The sequence below is a fragment of the Lepidochelys olivacea genome (assembly GCF_965140295.1).
Source record: "Lepidochelys olivacea isolate rLepOli2 genome assembly, chromosome: 1".
NCBI lineage: Eukaryota > Metazoa > Chordata > Testudines > Cheloniidae > Lepidochelys > Lepidochelys olivacea.
The window spans coordinates 195,389,435-195,415,629 of NC_140411.1; the positions used below are offsets into that span (position 1 = coordinate 195,389,435).

Genomic DNA, 26,195 nt, shown 5'->3' on the forward strand with positions numbered 1-26,195 from the left:
TTGGCAGTTTTTTATAAAATTTAATAGATAAATGTTTTACTAATTTTTGGGCTGTCAAGCGATTAAAAAACTTAATCACGATTAATCACTTGATTGAAAAAATCAATTGCACTGTTAATAATAGAATACCATTTATTTAAATATTTTTGGATGTTTTCTACATTTTTAAATATGTTGATTTCAATTACAACACAGTGTACAAAGTGTACACTGCTCGATAACCATCTAAAGCAGAGCAGACTGACACATGTTCATTTTCATCATCTGAGTCAGATGCCACCAGCAAAAGGTTAATTTTTCTTTTTTGGTGGTTCAGCTCTGTCGTTTCTGCATTGGAGTGTTGCTCTTTTAAGACTTCTGAAAGCATGCTGCACACCTCGTCCCTCTCAGATTTTGGAAGGCACTTCAGATTCTTAAACCTTGGGTCGAATGCTCTAGCTATCTTTAGAAATCTCACATTGGTACCTTCTTTATGTCTTGTGAAATCTGCAGTGAAAGTGTTCTTAAAATGAACAACATGTGCTGGGTCATCATCCGAGACTGCTATAACAAAATATATGGCAGAATGCGGGTAACACACAGCAGGAGACATACAATTCTCCCCCTGAGGAGTTCATTCACAAATTTAATTAGCACATTATTTTTTTAATGAGCGTCATCAGCATGGAATCATGTCCTCTGGAACGGTGGCCGAAGCATCAAGGGGCATACGAATGGTTAGCGTATCTGGCATGTAAATACCTTCCAATGCCAGCTACAAAAGTGCCATGCGAATGGCTGTTCTCACTTTCAGGTGACATTGTAAATAAGAAGTAGGCAGCATTATCTCCCATAAATGTAAACAAACTTGTTTGTCTTAGCAATTGGCTGAACAAGAAATAGGGCTGAGTGGACTTGTAGGCTCTGAAGTTTTGCACTGTTTTGTTTTTGAATGCAGTTATGTAATCAAAATTTACCTTTATAAGTTGTGTTTTCATAATAAAGAGATTGTACTACAGGACTTGTCTGAAGTGAACTGAAAAATTTCTTTTATGATTTTTACAGTGCACATATTTGTAATAAAAATCAAGTGAGCAGTGTACACTTTGTATTCTGTGTCATAATTGAAATCAATAGATTTGAAAATATAGAAAAACATTCCAAAAAATGTAATAAATTTCAATTGGCATTCTATTGTTTAACAGTGCTATTAAACTGCAATTAATCATTAATTTTTTTAATCGCGATTAACTTTTTTGAGTTAATCGTGTGAGTTAACTGTGATTAATCGACAGCACTACTAAATATAAACTTGGTGTAGCAATTTCATCGTTCCCAGTCTTACCAATGACAATTTCATCATGATAATGTAATGTAATAAGGGTCCACATACTCTAAAGCACAAAAAAAACAACATGCCAGTTAGGCCAGTGTATATGCAATAACCTATCAGAAGCACCAGAATGAATTCAGGCTGTTGTTCTTGGGGAAGATAGAATATATTTTCCAGCTGTTCAACCCTTGTTACAGGAGTGTATATGACAAATTTGTCTGCCTACTGCATGTTTGGTACTTCAAGGGCAAATGCTCTACCAGATTTACAGAGCGCATCACTTCAGCTGGTTCACGTTCTGGCCTAACTCCCATTCCTGGGTAATCTGCAAACATTTCAGGTGATCATTGTGCTGTGGGTTCTGTTTGTTTTGTTTTTCATGGCCCCACCTCCTGTTCTTTCTTGACAGGGAGATTGTTCTAATGTAACTGCTAGTATAACTGCTGCAAGCACAGAGCCGCTTTATTACAGACTTCTTTCAGGTCACAGTGTTGGATCATATTAAAGAAGTTCTGTATTAAAATCACAAATGAGTTTGATTCCCCAGAGTTTAAATTCCAGGGTATTACTAATTAAGAGGTCTCTTGGTTTTTGGTACCGTTTCTCTCCCTCTGTGTGAAACTTGCAAGCTGCTAATTGTGTTAGTACATTCTAAGACAGAGTCTGTTCTCAAAGCAATTCACAGAGAGAGAGACTCAAAGCAATACTCTAACAACAGAAACAGCACCCAGAGACTCTCCACCCTTTTGTTGTATTAACAATTGTGATTAAAATAGAGATAGAGGATGTATGTAGATGGATGCTTGGTGTGGATAATAACTGAATGATCAGGGAGGTGCCAGCCTAAGAATCCAGTGTCCATTGGCTGAAGAAGGCGTCAAGTGGAAATAACCAGAGGGACCCCCCCCCCCCCCCGGAGGGCAGACTGGAATCCACCCAACAGCCTCAAGAATGGGAGAACCAAAGAACAAGATAACATCTTGGAGCCGTCAGGAATGTGCTATCTGCTGATTGATTCAGCAACAGCATGATGAAGCAATTCCCATAGACTGGCATAGGAAGAAATTCCTATAAAAATAGACTCTAAAAAGTGAGAACTTTGGGGTCTGATTCTGCAAACCAACTTCCAGGAGCATCAGATGAGCATCTGACAAGGCCCTGCTCCCCAGGCCACCTGGCCAGTGGCTTGGCATGAGCAACTCTAAGGCTGGTAACTATGATAACAACCTTGCAGAACCTGTGGGTGTGTATGTGTGTATGTGTTTGTATGAATGAATGTGTGAATAAATATGAAATTGAATGGAATGTTATAGCTATAACTAACTGCTTACTATGATTCTTTCTGTATTCACAATAAATGTGGTATTTTGCCTTTTTCCCTTTAATAAGATCCTGCTGGTTTTTATTTTATTGGTACAACAACATGAGCATGCTTCCATTGCCTAACAAGTCCTGGGAGGTTTGATGCTGCTTCCTAAAAGTTAGAGGAATCATTTTACGATGCCCATTAGGGCACATGCATTCTGTGTCCACAATGACCCTAACTGGCCCCTGTCACACTCCTTAGGAAGGGAAACCAGTGATCCCTATGTATGTGACTTTGTACCGAGGCAGTCATCTGGTTGGTTGGTTGGTTGCATGTATGTATTACTGTAGTTCTTAGGAGCCCCAGTACAAAAAGATGGTCCTAAACCAAAAGAGCTTTCAATCTCAGGGTAAGATGAGAGACTTCTCATCTGTTCTTTGAGAAACCAGAAAACGCTTGTCTAAGGGCAACAACTATCCCCAGCTAATAGTTCAGATGCCCAATTCAAATTGACTTAAAAGATAACTTTATTGGGAAAATAATCGAGTGAAAGGTAGGCAAAACCTCTCCTGAATATTACAGAAAGCATTGCTAGGTTGTCACTAATCTTAGTAGTAGAAAAGGCTCTTGTGCACATAATTTTAGAAGTCCTTCATCACAACCTCAAGCGCTCTCTTTTTGTTTGTGCCATATCACCTATCCTGGTGGGTGTAGCAAAGGAACGTAAATCAGTTATAAGATTCCTTTCACTGCGTGGTTTTTTTGACTTTCTGAACACTGGATTCTTCCTTGGGATGATGTCTGCCTTGTAACAATAAACACAAACAATTCTTTCTTATATATTGTTTTTGTTGGCTTCTGTTTCTTCCCGTTTCAAACACACATGAATAGTAGGTGATGTGCTCTGGAAATGCCATTTCCAATGGATCTTTTGAAATAAAATTCTTCCCCACTCAATGATCTCCCAAATCTTCTCCATCCTTCAAATATTGCACGCATAATTTATCTTCTTTTGTTTTAACTGTTCCAGAACATCTTTAAAGTATATTTGAATATGTTCCTTGGACAGGCCTTGGCTGTTCTAGGGGTAATATTCCCAATACTGGTGATAGAAGGTGAGGTTCATTCCTGCCTAGAAGTATTGTACAATTCTTACTCAGTTAAGATATAATAGAAATTATTTAGAGATTGAGATTAAGTACACAATTCCAATCTACTTGTCCCAACAGACTAGAAGAATTCTAGAGAAGTGGTCCAGGAAAAACCTCAAGAGGCATTTGAGTTTGATCCTGTATCTGATATTAATTTCTGTAAGTGAGAGATGCTAACAGTTCTCGATTGAGAAATGCTGAGAGTAGCGCATAAGAGAGAATTCCACAATTTTTGTTGTCATTTGTTTTTCAATATTTAGTTCTATCCACTATCTAAGCCCTGGTCTACACTAGGACTTTAGGTCGAATTTAGCAGCGTTAAATCGATGTAAACCTGCACCCATCCACATGATGAAGCCCTTTATTTCAATTTAAAGGTCTCTTAAAATAGATTTCCATACTCCACCCCTGACAAGTGGATTAGCGCTTAAATCGGCCTTGCCGGCTCGAATTTGGGGTACTGTGGACACAATTCGATGGTATTGGCCTCCGGGAGCTATCCCAGAGTGCTCCATTGTGACCGCTCTGGACAGCACTCTCAACTCAGATGCACTGGCCAGGTAGACAGGAAAAGAACCGCGAACTTTTGAATCTCATTTCCTGTTTGGCCAGCGTGGCAAGCTGCAGGTGACCATGCAGAGCTCATCAGCAGAGGTAACCATGATGGAGTCCCAGAATCGCAAAAGAGCTCCAGCATGGACCGAACGGGAGGTACGGGATTTGATTGCTGTATGGGGAGAGGAATCCGTGCTATCAGAACTCCGTTCCAGTTTTCGAAATGCCAAAACCTTTGTCAAAATCTCCCAGGGCATGAAGGACAGAGACCATAACAGGGATCTGTAGCAGTGTTGCGTGAAACTTAAGGAGCTGAGGCAAGCCTACCAGAAAACCAGAGGGGCGAACGGCCGCTCCGGGTCAGAGCCCCAAACATGCCGCTTCTATGATGAGCTGCATGCCATTTTAGGGGGTTCAGCCACCACTACCCCAGCCGTATTGTTTGACTCCTTCAGTGGAGATGGAGGCAACACGGAAGCAGGTTTTGGGGACGAAGAAGAGGAGGAGGTTGTAAATAGCTCACAGCAAGCAAGTGGAGAAACCGGTTTTCCCGACAGCCAGGAACTGTTTCTCACCCTGGACCTGGAGCCAGTACCCCCCGAACCCACCCAAGGCTGCCTCCTGGACCCAGCAGGTGCAGAAGGGACCTCCGGTGAGTGTACCTTTTAAAATACTATACATGGTTTAAAAGCAAGCATGTGAAAAGATTAATTTGCCCTGGCATTCGCGGCTCTCCTCGATGTACTCCCAAAGCCTTTGCAAAAGGTTTCTGGGGAGGGCAGCCTTATTGCGTCCTTCATGGTAGGACACTTTACCACTCCAGGCCAGTAACATGTACTCGGGAATCATTGTACAACAAAGCATTGCAGTGTATGTTTGCTGGCGTTCAAACAACATCCGTTCTTTATCTCTCTGTGTTATCCTCAGGAGAGTGATGTATCATTCATGGTCTCCTGGTTGAAATAGGGTGCTTTTCTTCAGGGGACAGTCAGAGGAGCCCGTTCCTGCTGAGCTGTTTGCCTGTGGCTGAACAGAAATGTTCCCCGCTGTTAGCCACGGGGAGGGTTGAGGGGGTAGCCATGCGGTGAGGGGAGGCAAAATGCGACCTTGTAACAAAAGCACATGTGCTATGTATGTAATGTTAACAGCAAGGTTTACCCTGAAAGAGTGTAGCTACTGTTTTATAAAATGTGTCTTTTTAAATACCGCTGTCCCTTTTTTTTTTCTCCACCAGCTGCATGTGTTTCAATGATCACAGGATCTTCTCCTTCCCAGAGGCTAGTGAAGATTAGAAAGAAAGAAAAAACGCACTCAAGATGAAACATTCTCCGAGCTCATGCTGTCCTCCCGCACTGACAGAGCACAGACGAATGCATGGAGGCAAATAATGTCAGAGTGCAGGAAAGCACAAAATGACCGGGAGGAGAGGTGGTGGGCTGAAGAGAGTAAGTGGCGGGCTGAAGACAGGGCTGAAGCTCAAATGTGGCGGCAGCGTGATGAGAGGAGGCAGGATTCAATGCTGAGGCTGCTGGAGGACCAAACCAGTATGCTCCAGTGTATGGTTGAGCTGCAGCAAAGGCAGCTGGAGCACAGACTGCCACTACAGCCCCTGTGTAATCAACCGCCCTCCTCCCCAATTTCCATAGCCTCCACACCCAGACGCCCAAGAACGCGGTGGGGGGCCACCAGCCAACCAGCCACTCCGCCACAGAGGATTGCCCAAAAAAAAGAAGGCTGTCATTCAATAAATTTTAAAGTTGTAAACTTTTAAAGTGCTGTGCTTAAAGTGCTGTGTGGCATTTTCCTTCCCTCCTCCACCACCCCTCCTGGGATACCTTGGTAGTCATCCCCCTATTTGTGTGGTGAATGAATAAAGAATGCATGAATGTGAAGCAACAATGACTTTATTGCCTCTGCAAGCGGTGATTGAAGGGAGGAGGGGCAGGTGGTTAGCTTACAGGGAAGTAGAGTGAACCAAGGGGCAGGGGGTTTCATTAAGGAGAAACAAACAGAACTTTCACACCGTAGCCTGGCCAGTCATGAAACTGGTTTTCAAAGCTTCTCTGATGCGTACCATTTCTCCTGTGCTCTTCTAACCGCCCTGGTGTTTGGCTGCGCGTAACCAGCAGCCAGGCGATTTGCCTCAACCTCCCACCCCGCCATAAACGTCTCCCACTTACTCTCACAGATATTGTGGAGCACACAGCAAGCAGTAATAACAATGGGAATATTGGTTTCACCGAGGTCTAAGAGAGTAAGTAAACTGCGCCAGCGCGCCTTTAAACATCCAAATGCACATTCTACCACCATTCTGCACTTGCTCAGCCTGTAGTTGAACAGCTCCTGACTAATGTCCAGGCTGCCTGTGTACAGCTTCATGAGCCAGGGCATTAAGGGGTAGGCTAGGTCCCCAAGGATACATATAGGCATTTCAATGTCCCCAACAGTTATATTCTTGTCTGGGAATAAAGTCCCTTCCTGCAGCTTTTGAAACAGACCAGAGTTCCTGAAGATGCGAGCATCATGTACCTTTCCCGGCCATCCCACGTTGATGTTGGTGAAACGTCCCTTGTGATCCACCAGAGCTTGCAGCACTATTGAAAAGTACTCCTTGCAGTTTACGTACTCGCCAGCTTGGTGCTCCGGTGCCAAGATAGGGATATGGGTTCTGTCTATGGCCCCACCACAGTTAGGGAATCCCATTGCAGCAAAGCCATCCACTATGACCTGCACATTTCCCAGGGTCACTACCCTTGATATCAGCAGATCTTTGATTGTGTGGGCTATGTGTATCACAGCAGCCCCAACAGATTTGCCCACTCCAAATTGATTCCCAACTGACCGGTAGCTGTCTGGCGTTGCAAGATTCCACAGGGCTATCGCCACTCGCTTCTCAACTGTGAGGGCTGCTCTCATCTTGGTATTCATGCGCTTCAGGGCAGGGGAAAGCAAGTCACAAAGTTCCATGAAAGTGCCCTTACGCATGCAAAAGTTTCGCAGCCACTGGGAATCGTCCCAGACCTGCAACACTATGCGGTCCCGCCAGTCTGTGCTTGTTTCCCGAGCCCAGAATCAGCGTTCCACAGCATGAACCTGCCCCATTAGCACCATGATGCATGCATTGGCAGGGCCCATGCTTTCAGAGAAATCTGTGTCCAGGTCCTGATCACTCATGTGACCGTGCTGATGTCGCCTCCTCGCCCGGTATCACTCTGCCAGGTTCTGGTGCTGCATATACTACTGAATAAAGCGTGTGGTGTTTAATGTGCTCCTAATTGCCAAAGTGAGTTGAGCGGCCTCCATGCTTGCTTTGGTATGGCGTCCGCACAGAAAAAAGGCGCGGAACGATTGTCTGCCGTTGCTCTGACGGAGGGAGGGGCGACTGACAACAGGGCTTACAGGGTTGGCTTCAGGGAGCTAAAATCAACAAAGGGGGTGGCTTTACATCAAGGAGTATTTCAGGCAGGACTTCACGGAGGGTTCTAGTAAGAAATGGTGCACCTAAGTTATTGTTCTTATTGGAACAAGGAGGTTAGTCTGGCCTCTGATTGATACATGGCTAGATTTACCTCGCTGCACCTTGTCTGTGAGTGACTGCAGTGTGACCTAGAGGAATGAGTCCCCTAGACAGGGGAGGGGGGGAAGCAAATAAGTACAAAACAAATCTGGTCTATTTCTTGTTTTGATCCACTCCATCTATCTTTTACATCTTTGGTTGGCAGCAGACGGTGCAGAAGGACTGCAAGCCATCCACATCTCATGGCTGCTCAGCAGAAGATGGTGCAATATGACTGCTAGCCATCCTCATCTCTTGCCTGTCCGGCAGAAGATGGTACAGTACGACTGCTAGCAATCCGTATCGCCTGCCTGTTCACCATAAGACGGTTCAATAGGACTGACTGCAGGACTAAAGAGAATGACTTGATCAAGTCACTCCAAATTTAGTCCCTGAGCCCATGTCTGTCCAGGCGCTCCTGATCGACCTCACACAGGCGACCAGGAGCACCTCGGACATGACAATGAGGGCTACCAGTCCTATTGCACCGTCTGCTGCCACAAGGCAATGGGTTGCTGCTGCTTTGTAGCAATGCAGTACCGCGTCTGCCAGCACCCAGGAGACATACGGTGACAGTGAGCTGAGCAGGCTCCATGCTTGCCGTGATATGGCGTCTGCACAGGTAACTCAGGAAAAAAGGCGTGAAACGATTGTCTGCCCTTGCTTTCACGGAGGGAGCGAGGGAACGGGGGCCTGACGATATGTACCCAGAACCACCGGCGACAATGTTTTAGCCCCATCAGGCATTGGGATCTCAACCCAGAATTCCAATGGGCAGCAGAGACTGCGAGAACTGTGGGATAGCTACCCACAGTGCAACGCTCTGGAAGTCGATGCTTGCCTCGGTACTGTGGAAGCACTCCGCCGAGTTAATACACTTAATGCACTTAGAGCATTTTCTGTGGGGGGACACACACTCGAATATATAAAACCGATTTCTAAAAAACCGACTTCTATAAATTCGACCTTATTCCGTAGTGTAGACATACCCTAAGAAATGGTGATGTATCCAGGGAACTCAATTGATGTGCCAGCTGACACTGTTGAAAAACGTATAGACTGATGTGATGTGTATGACATCATCTTGGTTCTACATGTTACCTTTTCTGTCTGGTCTACCAGGTCTTGTCTGAGGGTCTGGCTACACTTGCAGCTGTAGAGCGCTTTGAGTTAAACCAGCAGTAGGGAAAGCGCCGCAGTCTGTCCATACTGACAATTTTAAGCGCACTGGCGTGGCCACGTTTGCAGCACTTGCAGCAGCATTAGGAGCGGTGCATTATGGGCAGCTATCCCAGCATGCAATTGACTGCAACGTGCTTTTCAAATGCAGGGGTGGGGTGGAGTGTGACAGGAAGTGTGTTGTGTGTATGTGGGGGGAGAGAGTGGGTTTTGGGGGGGCTGAGAGCATGTCAGCGTGTTGTCTTGTAAGTTCAGACAGCAACAGACCCCCTCTTCCCCCCCCCGCCCCTCTCTCTCACACAGCATTCCACAGTAACAGCTTGCTTTGTCTTGGAGCGGCTGTAAGAAACAGAGCTTTCAAAGGGCATATCCGCATTCCTGGGCAAGTTCAAAACAAAGAGAAGAGTGGCCACTTGACTCAAGGGGATTATGGGACGTTTCCGGAGGCTGATCAGAGTGCAGTAATGCAACACCTCGTTCACGCTGATGCTCGGGCGTTTCAGCCACTACGCAACAAGCGTTAGTCTTCTCGCCGAGGTGGAGTACCAGCTGTGCTCTAGCCGTGAAGTCAGAGCGCTCTATGTGCCTTGCCAGTGTGGACGGGTGGTGAGCTGGGGTGCCCGATGCTGCTTTAATGCGCTCTGACTTGCAAGGGTAGCCAAGCCCTTAGTCATCTTTCCCCTGTTCACTATGGCTTTGTTCTTTTTCCTCTTTGTTTCTTTTTCTTTTGACTTTATTCTAATGTAAAGTAGTGAATAAATATCAAAAATGCTTTTGATATGATGAAGGTGGTTTCAGACTGTACTGTATCATTTTAAAAAAAATTGTCATTAACATAGTAAAATATTTAAATAATGCAGATGTTTATTCTTAACGTCATCCTAATAAATTCACTTTATGTCATTGTACTTATATAACATTTAATCAATAACACCAAAAGTTACATCAGGTCCACTAGGTGATATGTTGCCTAAAGAGCAGGGAAGAATGTTCGCTGTCAGACAACTTGTTTTTAAGAGACATTTAGCAACCCCCTAAAAGCCATTATGGCAAAAAAAAAATAAATAAATAAAGGCTATTGCTAGGACAGGTTATGGCTTTCCGGGATGTAGTGCCTCAATGCAACAGGCTTAGTCCAGGTTAAAAAGTGAACCTGAGACCAAAGAGCCAGAGAATTGCTTCATTATATAGATATCTGCAGTCTGGGGAGGAAAAAACCTCTATCTCACAGAGCAACAGTAGAAGTGTCTCAATATATAACTGACATGAACATTATGGTTATTTATCCTAAAATGGAAGCTGTGGTGACAGCGGTAGATAATGTAACTAAAATGGGCCACTAAAATGATTAGGGGTTTGGAATGGGTCCCATATGAGGAAAGATTAAAGAGGCTAGGACTTTTCAGCTTGGAAAAGAGGAGTCTAAGGGGGGATATGAGAGAGGTATATAAAATTATGAGTGATGTGGAGAAAGTGAATAGGGAAAAGTTATTTACTTGTTCCCACAATATAAGAACTAGAGGCCACCAAATGAAATTAATGGGTAGCAGGTTTAAAACAGATAAAAGGAAGTTCTTCACTCAGCACACAGTCAACCTGTGGAATTCCTTGTCTGTGAAGTCTAGGACTATAACAGGGTTTAAAAGAGAACTGGATAAATTCATGGAGGTTATGTCCATTAATGGCTATTAGCCAGGATGGGTAAGGAATGGTGTCCCTAGCCTCTGTTTGTCAGAGGGTGGAGATGGATGGCAGGAGAGAGATCACTTGATCCTTACCTATTAGGTTCACTCCCTCTGGGGCACCTGGCATTGGCCACCATTGGTAGACAGGATACTGGTTTGGATGGACCTTTGGTCTGACCCAGTGTGGCCATTCTTATGTTCTTAACCATTGCAGTGATCAGCCAGGGAGGGAAAGCTGAGTGTGGGAGAGAATTGCTGATAACTTCCATCTTCACTTCTCCCAACAAACCACCAAGGGACAAGTATAAGGAATATTGTACGCCCTATGTTGGTGTAAATTGTCATAGCTTGACTGAAATCAGTGAAGACTGACAATGCCACAGAGGGAACCAAGCGTACTGACTTGGGCACCAACTCAGTAAATGACTTTAAGTACATGCCCTTAAGTGAAGCAAGTGCTTAAATCCCACTGACTTGAATGGGCCTTAAGCATAAGTGCTTTGTGGAATTGGGGCTTTGGTAAAGTTCTCTGAACCTTGATTATCAGAGACGTGGGATTTTCAAGTGTGAGGCAGGGAAGCCAAAGATACAGACCATGCACAGAGTACAAACAGTGTATTACAATGTCACTGGCCCCTTTGAGAGGGAGTGTGAGGTCCAGTGCACCTGGACTGATTACCTGCTGCCTAGTTGTGCTTCAGAGAAGGCACCTGGGCCTTACAAAGGGCTAGACAGCTGCAGGTTGTTAGCAGTTACTCACAGGTGCTGTAAGGCATAAGAAGGCCCTGGCTGGGCCCTGAATCAGGAGGAGGAAGGTAGTAATGGAAAAGGCTATACCTCAGGCCTCCAGGAAGGAAGGCTGGCTGGCTGTGCTCAGTTTAGAACTGGAGGTGAACAGTACTGGAAGTCTGTAGGGAAGACAGAGCCTCAGGGAGGAGGGACTGGTCCTAGAGGAAACTGGGATGAAGAGATTGTAAGTCTGAGTTTTCTTTTGAAAGACTTTCTGCAGGTCTTAATAAACTGGACCCCAGGAGGGGGGAATGTTCTGAATATCTGGCCTGTGTGGACTTTTTAAGGGAGACTGAGTTAAAGGGAAACTAAGGCAGGCCTCAGCAGAGCTATCTAGCCAGCAAGTGGGTACTGTGGAGTAGGAGTGCCCTTTGAAAAAGTGAGAGACATATAGGGAGTAATGGACCTTAGCCAATCTTTATTTAGATAAAAGTCTTCATAAATTGTATTAACTGAGAATACTATATTCCTTATTTTGATTCTCTGTATAACACAAACATGTGACAACATGAATGCTTGTCCTGGGGGCTGTTTGCTTGCCTAATTAGTTAGATAAGCCTTATTTTTAATCACCTTGAAGGGGCTTGGTACTAGATCTGTTTGGTGTGTCAGCTTAGTTGAAATACTTATTTTACATCTCACCATTAACAGAGATGCTGTTCAAAACTTTTTTGGCTCATGGAGCCAAGAGCTTGTTGATATGCAGCTAAGTCTTTTTACTTTGTTTCAATCTCACTCAACTATGGTAATTAGGGCAACCAGATTAAGATAGCATTTCTTGTTCTGATGTCCTTGTGTTTAGCTTCAGGTTTAGGGGGCAGGGAGGTATTAGTCTGGGGAATTGTTTTTTTTATAATGCCTCATGTATTTTCTGTTCATTCCCTACTAGCATTATTTCTGCCTCTGCAACACTAGTTGTCTACATCTCACTTAGAATGAAATAGTTTCTAGGAGAGGAAGTCAATTTGTGTGTTGCTTTTAAATAGGACCTTGAGCAATCAAGTTCTTTCTGTTTTTCTTTATGCTTTTCATATGGGAAAAATCTACCCCTTTGCCCTGGCACCCAGATGCGGCAGCATTATAGCAGTGGTGTGTTGGTGTTTGCTACTATTCCTATTCACGTAACACCCAAAATGTGCCATACATAAAATTAGTCTTTGCCCCCAAAGCGCTTTCAAGATAAAATTGTGCTGTACATTTTTAAGTATGACCTATGCATACAGTTACTGAATTGTTTGGGGAGTAAAAAGACTTTTCCTATCTTCCTAAAATAGTTTTTAAAGTCATTTTGTCCTCCTCAGGAGCCTTATTTTCACAGATCATTTGCCACTTTCTTTTACAGATTGTTGAATAGACCGAGAAAATGTTACTGGTACAGAAGTAGAGATTTGAGATTCTGGTACTGTTTGCCATAGGAAGCTAAGAGTATATTCGAATAGCATTACGTTTGCTGGGTATGCAAAGCACTAATTAAATGAACTGAAGCAGTTATATTATTTTCTAATTAACCTTAAATATTACTGCAGGTCACAGTAGGACAGTATTAAATATTGAATAGCGGGACAAGTTTTAACTATTAAATATGCCAGTCTTAAAGTGCCTTTGAATTCCCAAACTACTCTTGAAACAACATAGGATAACAGGCAAAATATGCTAGCTTTCTACAGAGGATCATGTGGCCCATTTTTAGATCCCTTGAGGTGGGATCCATGGGCAACTGAAATGAAGTAAATCCTGCTATAAAGCATACAGGATAATTGCTAATTTGGGGCCAAATTCTGAGAGGTACTTGGCTCCTGTAACTGCTTTACAAAATAGATAACTATGAAGGTGGCCAGCTCTTCTTTGGGTTGCTTTAAAAATTAGCATTCTGTGTCTAAAATCCTGCTACCTGCTGACCTAAATTAGTTGGCAGTTATGCCCAGCAGACAATTTGAATGAATCACTTACCCATTTATACCATTGGTTTCATTTACCAAGCTATTCTTCCAAATTCAGGATACTAGTTATTCAGTCTTTTTCCCGCAACATAAACAAGTGAAAGATCTACTTCATCTTGTGTGATCTGTCAGTTGAGTCAGGGGTCCTCTGTAGATGTTTTGTCCTATGTTGCATGAATCAAGCCAAACAGCCTGATAGGGTCGTCATGAATGGCTTCCTCTGTTGGTTTAGTTTCAGCTGCCAGCTGGTCACTGTTGAGATAAATGCTAGTTTGGGAAGCCAGGGTGCTGTTTTTAGATGGCATCTCTTCTTCATTCACTTCTAATGGAGGAGCTTTCTTTTTCCTAGGCTTCCTGTTTTTTTCCTTGATGCTGTGATCGAGGGAGGCATAGCACATCTGAGTTTCAACCTCCACCTGAGAGGAAAATCATTTTTGTTCAGTTTAATCCTTTCCTTAATCAGTACACCTTTTAAGACTTTCAGCTTCTTAAGACAACCCACCAGTCTGGAACCTTCAGCATAGTGTTCTTGTGAGACATTTCGGTTTTGAAGGGTGAGGGATGTACTGTATAAGTCTGGTTCTCAAGGGGTCCTTTCTGCCAAGGACCCCTTTGGCATCTGACTATGTCCTGGACTCCTTTTGTTTCTGGTACTATTGGAACATATCTGCCAATTTGACCTCTCACTCACAGCATACGCAAGGTCCTGCTGTGCAGAGGATGCCATTTTGTTCTCCGTCAGGACCAGCTCTAGGCACCAGCAAAGAAAGCACATGCGTGGGGCGGCACAATTCCAGGGGCAGCATTCCGGACCCCCTTTTTTTTTGCTTGGGCAGTTGCACTCTCGGAGCTTGGGGCAGCAAATGTTTTGTTTGGGGTGGCAAAAAACCTAGAGCCAGCCCTGTTCTCTGTGCGGCAAAAGTGGCAGAATGCTCAAGGGACAGACCCCTGCATAACTGAGGGGTGTGGGAACCCCACTTTGGGAGCTACTGGTATAAGGCAACCCCAAATTTTTGGGCTCAGAGGCATCACTAGATGGTTTCCCAACCCCATTTCTTCTTCTCCTATCCTGGTATTTAGTAAAGAGTTAACTCAGATGCCAGGTTTTTTGTAGGGTGTGTGAAAACCTACACTGGTTTTGCCCCAGGGGGTAGGGAGGATATGTGGTCTTGGCCACAGGGTGTGGTATTGACTCTGGGCCTTACGTTTTTTGGGTACTTACCTTGTACTGGGCATGTTGGAGATAATCAAATATAGAACTATATCCCTAATGAATTCATGATTACTAGGTTTTTCAGCTTGCAACTTATTAGCAATTGATAGCAACATTTTTAATTTCAGGCCATTGCTTAATTTACAATAGTGGATAATATCTCTTCCACTTAACCAAAAATTCTGGTTTTCTAGTTTTTATTGTAGTATACCAATACTACAGGGCTGAACACATTATAAAACATTGGTAATCAAAATAGTAAAATGCCTTCAACATGTAATCTTTCATCTGACTAATGGCTGAATTGACAAGTTTGACACAATTGACACATCTGGCTGGTACTTAGCTGCTTGCAATCCTCAGACTTCCTCAATTAAGGCCCTGATGGAGCAAAACACCTACATACATGCTTAAGTGCTCTGCTGAATTGGTATGTCCATTTTTGTAAGAAGACTGAATTCTTGGGGTATATTCTGCCATTGGATACATGTGAGGAGCTTTGAGGCAAAGTGCCTGCCTTAATGCAGAAGGCTAAGAGCAAGAATATAAATAAGGATACCTTTACTTCATTAGCGCGTCTCCGAGGCTGGGCCTTCATTTGTTCATAGCAACATTCATCTAGATTATTAGAAATGAAAATATTTAATAGTGGTTAGAAGATTCTGCCTGTGATTAAAGAGTGAACAGACACCCTGTTATAGAACTCAATTCTCCATACCTACATTAGTGGAAGTTCAGGTTCTAAACTATATTCCCTCCCTCACTCTTCAAGCTGCTAGGAAATAAACTCTACCCAGGGATTTCCTAGCTTTTTATTTTCACAGTATCATATTATTGGACAGTGTATTAGGTTGTCCAGCAAAAGTCTTACAATTATGGGGCAACTTAAAACATTGACAGACTTGATAGTGTCAGTCGCCATGTGATTTGACAGGTCTTACAAGCTAAATATAGCTGAGAAGGGACAGTATATGGGTAAGAGAAATACCCGGAGTCAGGGTTAGAGTAATGGCGGGGCAGGGCAAAATGATAAGGTTCTATTCCTTGCTTTGCCACTAACTTTCTATGAACTTGTTGGATCATACTAAAGAACTTCTGTATTAAAATCACAAATGAGTCTGATTCCCCATAGTTTAAATTCCAGGGTATTACTAATTAAGAGGTCTCTTGGATTTTGGTACCGTTTCTCTCCCTCTATGTGAAACTTGCAAGCTGCTAATTGTGTTAGTATATTCTATGACAGAGTCTGTTCTCAAAGCAATTCTTTGTAACAACAACTACTCACATAGAGAGACTCAAAGCAATACTCTGTAACAGAAACAGCACCCAGAGACTCTCCACCCTTTTCCTGTATTCATCTCACTTTGTTAACAATTGTGATTAAAATCAAGATGGAGAATGTGTGTGGATAATAACTGAACGATCAGGGAGGTGCCAGCCTAAGAATCCAGTGTCCATCGGCTGAAGAAGGCGTCAAGTGGAAATAACCAGAGGACCCCCCCCCCGGAGGGCAGACTGGAATCCACCCAACAGCCTCAAGAATGGGAGAACCAAAGAACAAGATAACATCTGGCAGCACGGAGCCGTCAGGAATGTGCTGTCTGCTGATTGATTCAGCAACAGCATGATGAAGCAATTCCCATAGACTGGCATAGGAAGAAATTCCTATAAAAATGGACTCTAGAAAGTGAGAACTTTGGGTTCTGATTCTGCAAACCAACTTCCAGGAGCATCAGATGAGCATCTGACAAGGTCCTGCTCCCTCCTCATGTCCAGGCCACCTGGCCAGTGGCTTGGCATGAGCAACTCTAAGGCTGGTAACTATGATAACGTTGCAGAACCTGTGTGTGTGAATAAATATGAAATTGAATGGAATGTTATAGCTATAACTGCTTACTATGATTCTTTCTGTATTCACAATAAATGTGGCATTTTGCCTTTTTCCCCTTTAATAAGATCCTGCTGGTTTTTATTTTATTGGTACAACAAACTTGGGCCAAGTTACCTTTTCTCTTCATGCCTCCATTTTATGCCCTGGTAAAATGGACATCTCCTTCCCTCATAGAGGAGTTTTGAGGGGGAGGGTGTGAACACAAATTTGCACTGGTTCTAGTTAGACTGGTGCAAACTCCCTTGTGAACACTGTCATCTTTTGAGTTTAGTTTAAACCTGTTGCTAATCTCTCTGAGGCAAACCAAAATAGGCCTAGTTGAACCTGAAATAATTGACCACGCAGCCTTTTGTACTGGTTTAACATTGCGCCTTTAGTTAAATTGGTGCAATTCTGCATGTAGATTAGCCCTTATGTGCTTTTGAGAACTTTTAAAAAGCCCTCTTCATTCACATATCTTAATGTCTGGAGAGTAAAATATCAAACTCAGTTTGTGCTAGTCAATCCACTGTCACAGCACTATCCCAAGATCTAAGTTAATATTATGGGAATTAACACATTTTTGGTTTTAAAATGAGCAACTGGAGGTTCGCTGCTTCTTTCCCCTGTAACTGGAACAAGTGCTTATCCATTTTATCAACAGATAGTGCTTCAGAAATTCATGTTTTAGGAGACCTTTCATAAAGGATGTTAAGCATTCTGTGTCTATTATTGTATGTTCATTTTAATAAGTTCTTAGGATAAGATATCTTACCTAAAATCTCCTGATTGAGGTTGCCATAAACTGGGCATTCTTCAGTATAATCATCATCGCTATAATGGGGAATCAGAAATAATTGTAATTCACTCTGTAATTGTGCATTGAAATATCTTCTGCTGCACAGAGCAAACCTGATCCTTTTTTATGTAAATAGCAGGGGTGCCCAGAGGCCCCTAATCAAGGTTAGGAGCCCATTGCGCTGAGCACTTTTCATATAGACCTACGTATAGATAATTAACAACAAAAATCAGTATGAGCCTTAGAAGAGATTACAGTCCAAATAGACAAGACTGGTGAAGAGTGGGAGACAGCAAGTATTGTTTTACAGCTGGGGAACTGGGGCAAGGAGTCTGTGGAACAGCCAGGAGTTGAACCCAGATGTTTTGAGTCCAAGTCCAGGATCTTAATCGTAAGATCATCCTTGTGGTCCACTTGAAGAATTTAATATGCTTGTAATCAGTTTTGTAAAAACCACACTTAGCCCAAATATTTTCTGACCTTCAAAGCTCTACAAACTGAAGGTGGTGATAGTGTAGAGGAGAAAAGCAGATCTGAAGAAGAAAAAAGAAATCATTGGCAAGTGCAATCCCCAGCTGGCATTATAGAACATCCAGAATCCTCCTGGTCTTGGTGAGCATCCTATCCTCAATGAATGGTATAACTTAAAGGCTAAATGTTTTAAAATGGTGTGTGCCCAAAACATGGAAATTGTGCATGCAGGCTTCTGCATGCTGAAAGATGTTTTGTATGACACATTCCTAGCTGTGCAGCTTATTCTTTGCCTGGTCAGTGGTGTATAGTTTTTCAAAGGGTATTTTTCATTGTATGGCTGTCTACATGCTAACTTCAGACAAATCAATGGTAGGGTATTGTTGGGGTACAGCATTTTTGTATTAAGGTTTTTTGTTTGTTTTTTGGGGTGGAGAAGAGCTTTGTAAATGTCTGTTTTCTGAAAAACATGAGTTGGATCATCCAGAGCCAGTTTTTTTAAAAAGGAAAAAACCCTATTCTGTAAAATATAAATACAAATACTGAGAGATTATGGAGCAGTAATTAATCTGAGCACTTAGCAGTGAGTTTGGAGGGCCCATTTTCATTCTCTCTGAGGCCAAGCAATAATAAATACCCATTTAGCTTGCTATCCTAAACTGATTAACTCTATCATGCTTCTCCTATTACTAAATGAACTCCCTCCACCTGCTTAATGAAGTGAGTGCAGTATGTCCCATTACAAGTTGCATTCTTTCCTTCATTCCTTAAGTACCCCTTTTAGCTGTAAAAATGTTTCCATGTAGATCAAACAAGACCTTTCATATGTCCTCTGGCCCATTCCTTCAAATCCAGCCATTGTAACTTAATTTGAGTATTATGTCTGATTTTAAAAGGTTAAAATCTTCAACATACCTTGGACTATATTCTTGATAGTCTCTGTACGTGTAACCTGGAAAATATTTTAAAACACAAGTAGTTTAAGCAGAAAGGAAAATATGAATTGTGTAACTGAGCAATACAATACAAGAAACTGCCTGGCAAAAATATTTTAAAAACCAAAGGCTAATTCCTTTCTGTTTTAAAAGAGACGGGACATGAGGCTGGTGGGGGGCTCACTCCAATGCAGCCATCCCTTCACTGGCTCCATCAGGAATTGAAACGGCAGTCATTAAATGGCCCGTAAGGAAGATGATATCAGAAGTGTCAAAACACTTTTTAAAAATGAGAACCTCTGCCTCGCTCTGGCCCTGCTGCTTCCTTCTCTGGGTGGGAGCGACACTGCAACAGACATGTCTTTACCAATTAACAAATATTGTATTTAACAAGAATAAAACTCATCACAGTAGCTCAGCCCCAATCACAAGAGAGCTCATCTTGACTCAGACACAGAAAGCCAGAGTGTCACTGCAGTAAAAGGTCAGAATTCATCAGTGTACATGTAAGACACCATCAGCCAGTTCCCCCAATTAACTTGACGGCCTGGCTCGGAGCTATTACTCTTCAAATAGAAGGCTTCTCAGCAGGTACCAAAACAATTTCCCTTCCCAGTTAGCAGCTGGTCCTAGCCTGAGGTAGGGACCCCTGAGTTAGTGATTACTGGAACCCATATTCAGGTTCACAACTTCATCCCTTTACAAATTCACTTGAGAGGATGGTGTGAGGAAGTATATGATTCTGATTGCATAGGAGACCTACATTCATAAACCATTACAGGGCACCTTTTCAGACAAACATGCAGGTAAACTTGTGCACCTTATTATTTACTAGTATCTAATACTCTGCCCCAAGGAGCTCAAATCTCTCTGAGGTGGGTGAGTATCTATCCATCTATTTCAGTCTACCCCCTGACTCTTTGCTTGATTTTTATCAGCCCAGAAGCACTGGCAGCAGAATTTATATATGTGTAAGGGGCCAACCCCTACTAAAACTCAGTGGTGGTTTTCGTTTGGCTAGCTCCCAGTACCAAAAGAAAGGGGAAAGGTTGTTGGGAAATCAGGACCCTGAGACTGACAGTCCCCAGGAACAATGGGGAGAGGCCAATGCTCCAGGTCAGCCTGATTGATAGCGTGGGCAGGTTAATCAGGGAGTCAGGAGGCCAGGGAAAAAATAGAATTTGGATGAAATCTGAAATTCAAATAAGCATTCCTAAATTCAGGGGGGAGAAAATATTGCCACCTAGATTCATAGCTTGTATTAATGTGTACTTAAAGTGCTGTTGTGTCTGAAATTCAGGTAGCTAAAACTTACAGATGAGGGAAATTGTCTACATGAAAAATGTTGAAAACATTATCTGAATTAAATTCTGTCCCTTGCTCATGTCTGGCTGGCTCATTTGGGGAGAGTAGGTTGGGGGATTGTTTTTAGATTTTTTTTTTTAAATTGAGTCATACTGATGTTTTGAAAGCTTTTGTTTTTAGTTGACATACCATGTGACATCAGGTATCCATGCCTTGCAAGTTAAAAATGCATTAGTATTAGAATAAACTTTTAGGAAAAAGTTCATTATAAAACATTCGGTCTGCTTGCCAGAAAATTCCCTGTGGTGATGAATTTGTTTGTAGTCTCTCTCAAATACTCAAACACAATCTTTTGCATGCGCATGCACGCACGTCATTTCTTACCTTTTTGCTTGTTTGCTATGCAGTATGAAATATTTATGACCAGCGAAACAATCAGAGCCATAGTCATAAAGGCTAGAAGTCCCCAGATTGAAAAGTGGCATGCAAACTCCATTTCTGTAACAGAAAGCAAATCCCTGCATATTACATCAGTTGGTGAGCCAAATTCTGAAGTTATAGACAAGCTTTTATATGAAAATAATTCTACAATAAGTGTGTCCACACATGGAGTTAATGAGGAATAGTTAATCTTCATTCAATTCACACTGTACTTTATTCCAGATTGAGTGCCTTATTCCAAACTAGTTTAAACTAATTCTAGAATATGAGCATTCACGCACGGAGTTAATTAGAAATAGGTGTTCTAAAATAACGCCCTTGGTAGGCAAGGCCTTATTCTCTATTCAGGCAAAACTATTGGCTTCAGTGAGAGTTTGCCTCCTTAAAGACTAAGGACTTCATTATTTGGCTGTATATTAGGACTTTTTTCCAAAGGAACCTCAAAGGTTGGTCTATTCTTGCATCTTCATATTTTCTGCTCCTTTTCCACATCTCCTCTTCTGTGAAAAATCTGTTGACCCTGTTTCTCCCTCTTCCCCTACCAAAAACTCCCATTTTCTCCTCCTGACCAGCTGGGCTACTGGAGGGAAGTCTTTCTACCCCAGCAACAAGATAGGGGAGAGAAATTGAGGACCCAGCGCTGTAAGAATATAAGCAGCTGGGAGTCCATGGACCTCCAAAGGGTTTCAGAGGCAGATCTTAGCAAGAGCAATAGCTTCAGAGGAACCCTAAAGTAATAGTCAGCTAGTGTTAATTGTGCATATAGTGGGGGGATTTGGGGGCAGCTTGGGGTCCCTCCATCCCATGTCATCCTCTCCTTGTTGCCCAAGGCAGGAACCCACCTCACTAAATGCCTTCCTCATTTTTCACAGTGGTTCCTCTTGTGATGCTAACTTAGCTCATCCAAATTCTCCACCATCAAGCCTGGGTGAGTAGACCATAGTGTGTTTGCAACCTCCTGCTCTGATGTAGCCAAAAACTGGGCAGAGTGTCATGCGTCTGATTACTCTTATCTGCCAAGTAATGGGGGAACTATTCCCAGAGAGAAATACTCAACTGTATGAGTAGGGACAACCTGAATCTACATCTGCTTCTCTGTAGGTTCTTGTGTCTCCCATCATGGCAGTATCAGAGCACTTGAAATGGATCCCGTGGGGGTGGGGGTGTTAAAGCACTTGAACTCCAGTAATCTGCAGGAAAGGACTGAGCTGGAACAGGGGCCAATAGGGGCTGCTGGGGAGGGGGGTGGCAATTGGAGTGAATGTTAAGGGTCAGATCAGGCGTGCTGATCGTCATTTTCATGTGACGTCCTTGAACTTCCTTTGCCTTTTTATATATATATATATATATATATATATATATATATATATATATATATATAGGTCTAAAGGGGGAAAATTGTTTTCCTTGCAGGAAGGGCCAGGGCTTTCACTCCTGTTGAGAAGACACAGCTCAGCTCATTAGTTGCTGCTTGTTAGCTGCTGCTCAGCTCATTAGCTGCTGCTCACCTGGAGCATTGCTCCCTCTGGTTGCAGCACTTTTTATTCCCTAATGAGGTACATACTGCAAGAGCTGCTTTTTCAAAAAAAAAGTCCAAGCAGCAGTTGCTTGTGTAAAATGTCCTTTTCATAAGGTCCAATCCATTGGTCATTAAAGTCAATGGAAAAATCCCAAATGACTTGTAAGGGCATTGGATCATGCTCTTCGAATTCAATTTTGCTACCATTGAGGCCAATGACAAAGCTTCCATTGATTTCAGCGGGAGCAATGTAAGGCTCACAATTATTGCCCTGTGTCTGTACAGGACAACTGCTCAGCAGCCGGAGCTAGAAATGCACTAGAAGAGCCAGGAGATGGGACTTTGTAGTAAAATTGCTCCCATCACGAATTGCACAGGTCTCTGGTCTCTGATTCCTTCCCCCACAAATCCCTCTTCTTTGTAGAATTGCTTTAACCATAATTTTCTCTCTGAAAGAATGTTGTTGGTTGTTACACACTATCCACCCACAGCCACTTTTTGAAGCATTTTTAACTAAGTCATCAAATTTCCATTCCCTTGCCCTTTTTTTAATAGCCTTTTCAGCTTCACCCCCTTGGTATTCGTTTGTATAGTAGTATGATGATTTTATCTGTAGACCACCAACAATGTGTTTCTCATTGTGTCCTGTTGACCTCAGTCACTGCAGCTCGGTTCTTGCCTCTGGTTTTTAGGGTGATTTGGCCGGACGCAACAAGGAGGTCCAACAACTTGTCAGAATACAGTGGCACAGTGAGTGTATGGCATAGCCTCTCTTAGAACTCCCTGCTTCCCAGCTCTTTGCTGAAACCACTAGCTGACATGGCTGCTTCTTCACTGACAGCCATCTGACTTGTAATCAACTTGATACCCAGGCTGCAAGTAGTTCTCTCATTTAAGGGTTAAGGCCCTGATACTGCAAAGAGAATGGCATACCGGGACTTCTGTGTCTTTCCTGAGTCCCAGGGAAGTCAATGGGGCTTCACAGGTACAGAGATCTGCCAGCAACAGGAGCTAAGTGGGGTTACTTAGTCATAGAATCATAGAAGATTAGGGTTGGAAGAGTCCTCGGGAGGTCATCTAGTCCAACCCCCTGCTCAAAGCAGGACCAATCCCCAACTAAATCACAATCCTTAAAAACCTCTTAAGGATGGAGATTCCCTCACCTCCCTAGGTAACTCATTCCAGTGCTTCACCACCCTCCTAGTGAAATAGTGTTTCTTAATATCCAACCTAGACCTCCCCCACTGCAACTTGAGACCATTGCTCCTTGTTCTGTCATCTGCCACCACTGAGAACAGCCTAGCTCCATCCTCTTTGGAACCCCCCTTCAGGTAGTTGAAGGATGCTGTCAAATCCCCCCTCACTCTACTCTTCTGCAGACTAAACGAGTCCAGTTCCCGTAGCCTCTCCTCGTAAGTCATGTGCCTCAGCCCCTGATCATTTTCATTGCCCTCCACTGGACTCTCTCCAATTTGTCCACACTTTCTGTAGTGGGAGGCCCAAAACTGGACGCAATACTCCAGGTGTGGCCTCACCAGTGCCGAATAGAGGGGAACAATCACTTCCCTCAATCTGCTGGCAATGCTCCTACTAATGCAGCCCAATATGCCATTAGCCTCCTTGGTAACAAGGGCACACTGCTGACTCTCTTGTCCAGCTCCTCATCCACTGTAATCCCCGGGTCCTTTATTGCAGAGCTGCTGCCGAGCCAGTTGGTCCCCAGCCTGTAGTGGTGCATGGAATCCTTCTATCCTAAGTCCAGGACTCTGCACTTGTCCTTGTTGAACCTCATCAGATTTCTTTTGGCTCAATCCTCCAAATTGTCTAGGTCACTCTGGACCCTATCCCTACCCTCCAGCTTATCTACTTCTCCACACACTTGGTTCGCGGATGACACTTGCTGAGAGTGAAATCCATCCCATCATCCAGATCCTTAACGAAGATGTTGAACAAAACCAGCCCCAGGACCTACCCCTCCACTTGATACCGGCTGCCAACTAGACATCAAGCTGTTGCTCACTACCCATTGAGCCCGACGATCTAGCCAGCTTTCTATTCACTTTATAGTCCATTCATCCAATCCATACTTTTTTAACTTGCTGGCAAAAATACTGTGGGAGACCATATCAAAAGCTTTGCTAAAGTCAAGATATATCACATCCACTGCTTTCCCCATATCCACAGAGCCAGTTATCTCTCATAGAAGACAATCGGGTTGGTCAGGCATGACTTGCCCTTGGTGAATCCATGTTGACTGTTCCTGATCGCCTCCAAGTGCTTCCAAAATGGATTCCTTGAGGACCTGCTCCATGATTTTTTTTTCAGGGACTGAGGTGAGGCTGTAGTTCTCCAGGTTCAATAATGTGTGGAATATTTTGAGCACTATAACTACATTGCTTCGTATGATTCAATCAATCTCTCTCTAATGCTAGCATTCTCTCACATGGGTCATGAAACCTTCTTCGTGCATTTTCTTAAATATTAAGAAAAATATATTTTTTTTGGCAAGTGTCGTGCTGGTTTCAAGAAGCCCTAATTTTTTTCTCCTTCTCCCAGAAGACACGCTGCTGCAGTCCAATGACAGCTGTTGCCACCTGTGAGACTTCTCCCATTATTTTGCAATGGGTCTGAGACCTCCTTCAGGCCTCTGCTTTCTGAGACCAGTTCTGCCTGCCTAAGGTATTTCTAGGCTCTCCTTCGCTATGCTGTCTGAGCACCAGTAACACCTTGTATGTTTAGAAGTGCCTGCTGTTTGAGGATCATGAATGCTTGTAACTGGCTTTAAGAACTTATATTTCATAGAGATATAAAGTCTGTATGCATTACTCCCCTTTCTTCCCTAGGAGGAAATGAGGAACAAAGGGATCTCCTCTTAGGGGAGATTTTCAGGAGATCCAAAGCCCTTTGCATTTCCTGGAAATCTCCCCCAAACTTGCCCAGAGTCACATAAGAAGTCTTTTGGAAGAGCCAGGAATTGAACTCTGATCGCCTGAGTCACAGTCCAGGACCTTAATCCCAAAACTGTAGTTCCTTGTGTTGCTTTCTCACTCCTTCTGAAGATATTTATTACCCTTCTCCCCTCCCCAACCTCTTTTTGCTTTTCATTTTCTCCACTTTCATTTTATTGCCAGGCATGGGGGAGAAGGAAATGATGTGGCCTGAGAGGGAGGAAAGTATAAGGAGCTGTAATGGAAACTAGTAGCATAAAAATGTCACTTCTGCCTTCACTGGATTAGAAAGTTTTGTAGAAGAGAGAGTCTCCCAAAAAGTGAGTTTTTAAGGTGGTTTGCAAATAAAAAAATAATAAAACAGCTGAGATGGTGCCCCTTTCTGAAGTAGAGAAGGCCTGAAATTTAAAACAAAAATCCAGTTTGTCCTTTTACTTAAGGAATATTGTGAATTTTAATCCTCCCTGATTTTGCTGGAGCAGGAATAGCAGTCTGAGGTGTGAACTGAGAGCTCTCAGCCGCTAACTGAAGAGGCAGGGGTTACTGAACCTCTAAAATGAGCAGTTCTCCCAGCAGTTTTGGGGGCATTTGATTTAATTTGGCATTAATAACTAACCAATATTTCAGTCTAGATAAAACTTACTTCTCAGATAATCAGGTTTAACTTCCTTGGTATTTTAAGATGTCACAAGCCTCCTACGTCTTAGTATCTCCTAGCAAAACCAGAGATGCAAGATCTGAATTTCTAATGTAAAAAGACAACCAGACAATTAAAAACAAACCCCACAACTATACAAGTGCATGGGGTTTTTTTGTTTTTGTTTTTTTTAACTTCATTAAGAAATATTTAAAAGGGCTGCGAGGAGGCACACACCCAATTGAGCTTTCTCCTCAGAAGGTCACTTTACATTTAAATCTTAAAATTATTTTCCAAAGCCCTCATTCAAACATTCTTTTATTGGCTTTTATTTAAGTTGGAAATATAAATACACACACATCCCATTTCTGTTCTGAATCTTTAATCGTTCTTATATAAGTGAACACATATTTGATCTGCTTGTCAGCCAACATTTTTCTTATATTTCATGAACAATGAGTCTTAAAATATCCATAAAGCCCTAAGAATGCCTCTCCGTGTGGCTGACCCTTTTAAATGTAAATTTCAAGCTAATTTCACTATCTAAACAGAAAATGAGCAAAATCTTGTATTTCCATATTCCT

General features: G+C 42.9%; 1 protein-coding gene across 1 annotated transcript in view; it reads right to left on the reverse strand.

Annotated features, from left to right (window-relative positions):
* Positions 1–13,637: 13,637 nt before the first annotated feature.
* The window catches only part of TRAT1 (T cell receptor associated transmembrane adaptor 1), a gene marked incomplete at both ends in the record, with an annotated part of 60,556 nt that continues 47,998 nt past the window's right edge, over positions 13,638–26,195 (reverse strand). The window contains 5 exons of the mRNA XM_084626518.1: positions 13,638–13,889; positions 15,246–15,304; positions 17,332–17,390; positions 18,742–18,778; positions 20,451–20,615. Of these exons, the coding sequence (XP_084482644.1) occupies positions 13,638–13,889; positions 15,246–15,304; positions 17,332–17,390; positions 18,742–18,778; positions 20,451–20,615 (572 nt within the window). The remainder of the gene's footprint in view (positions 13,890–15,245; positions 15,305–17,331; positions 17,391–18,741; positions 18,779–20,450; positions 20,616–26,195) is intronic.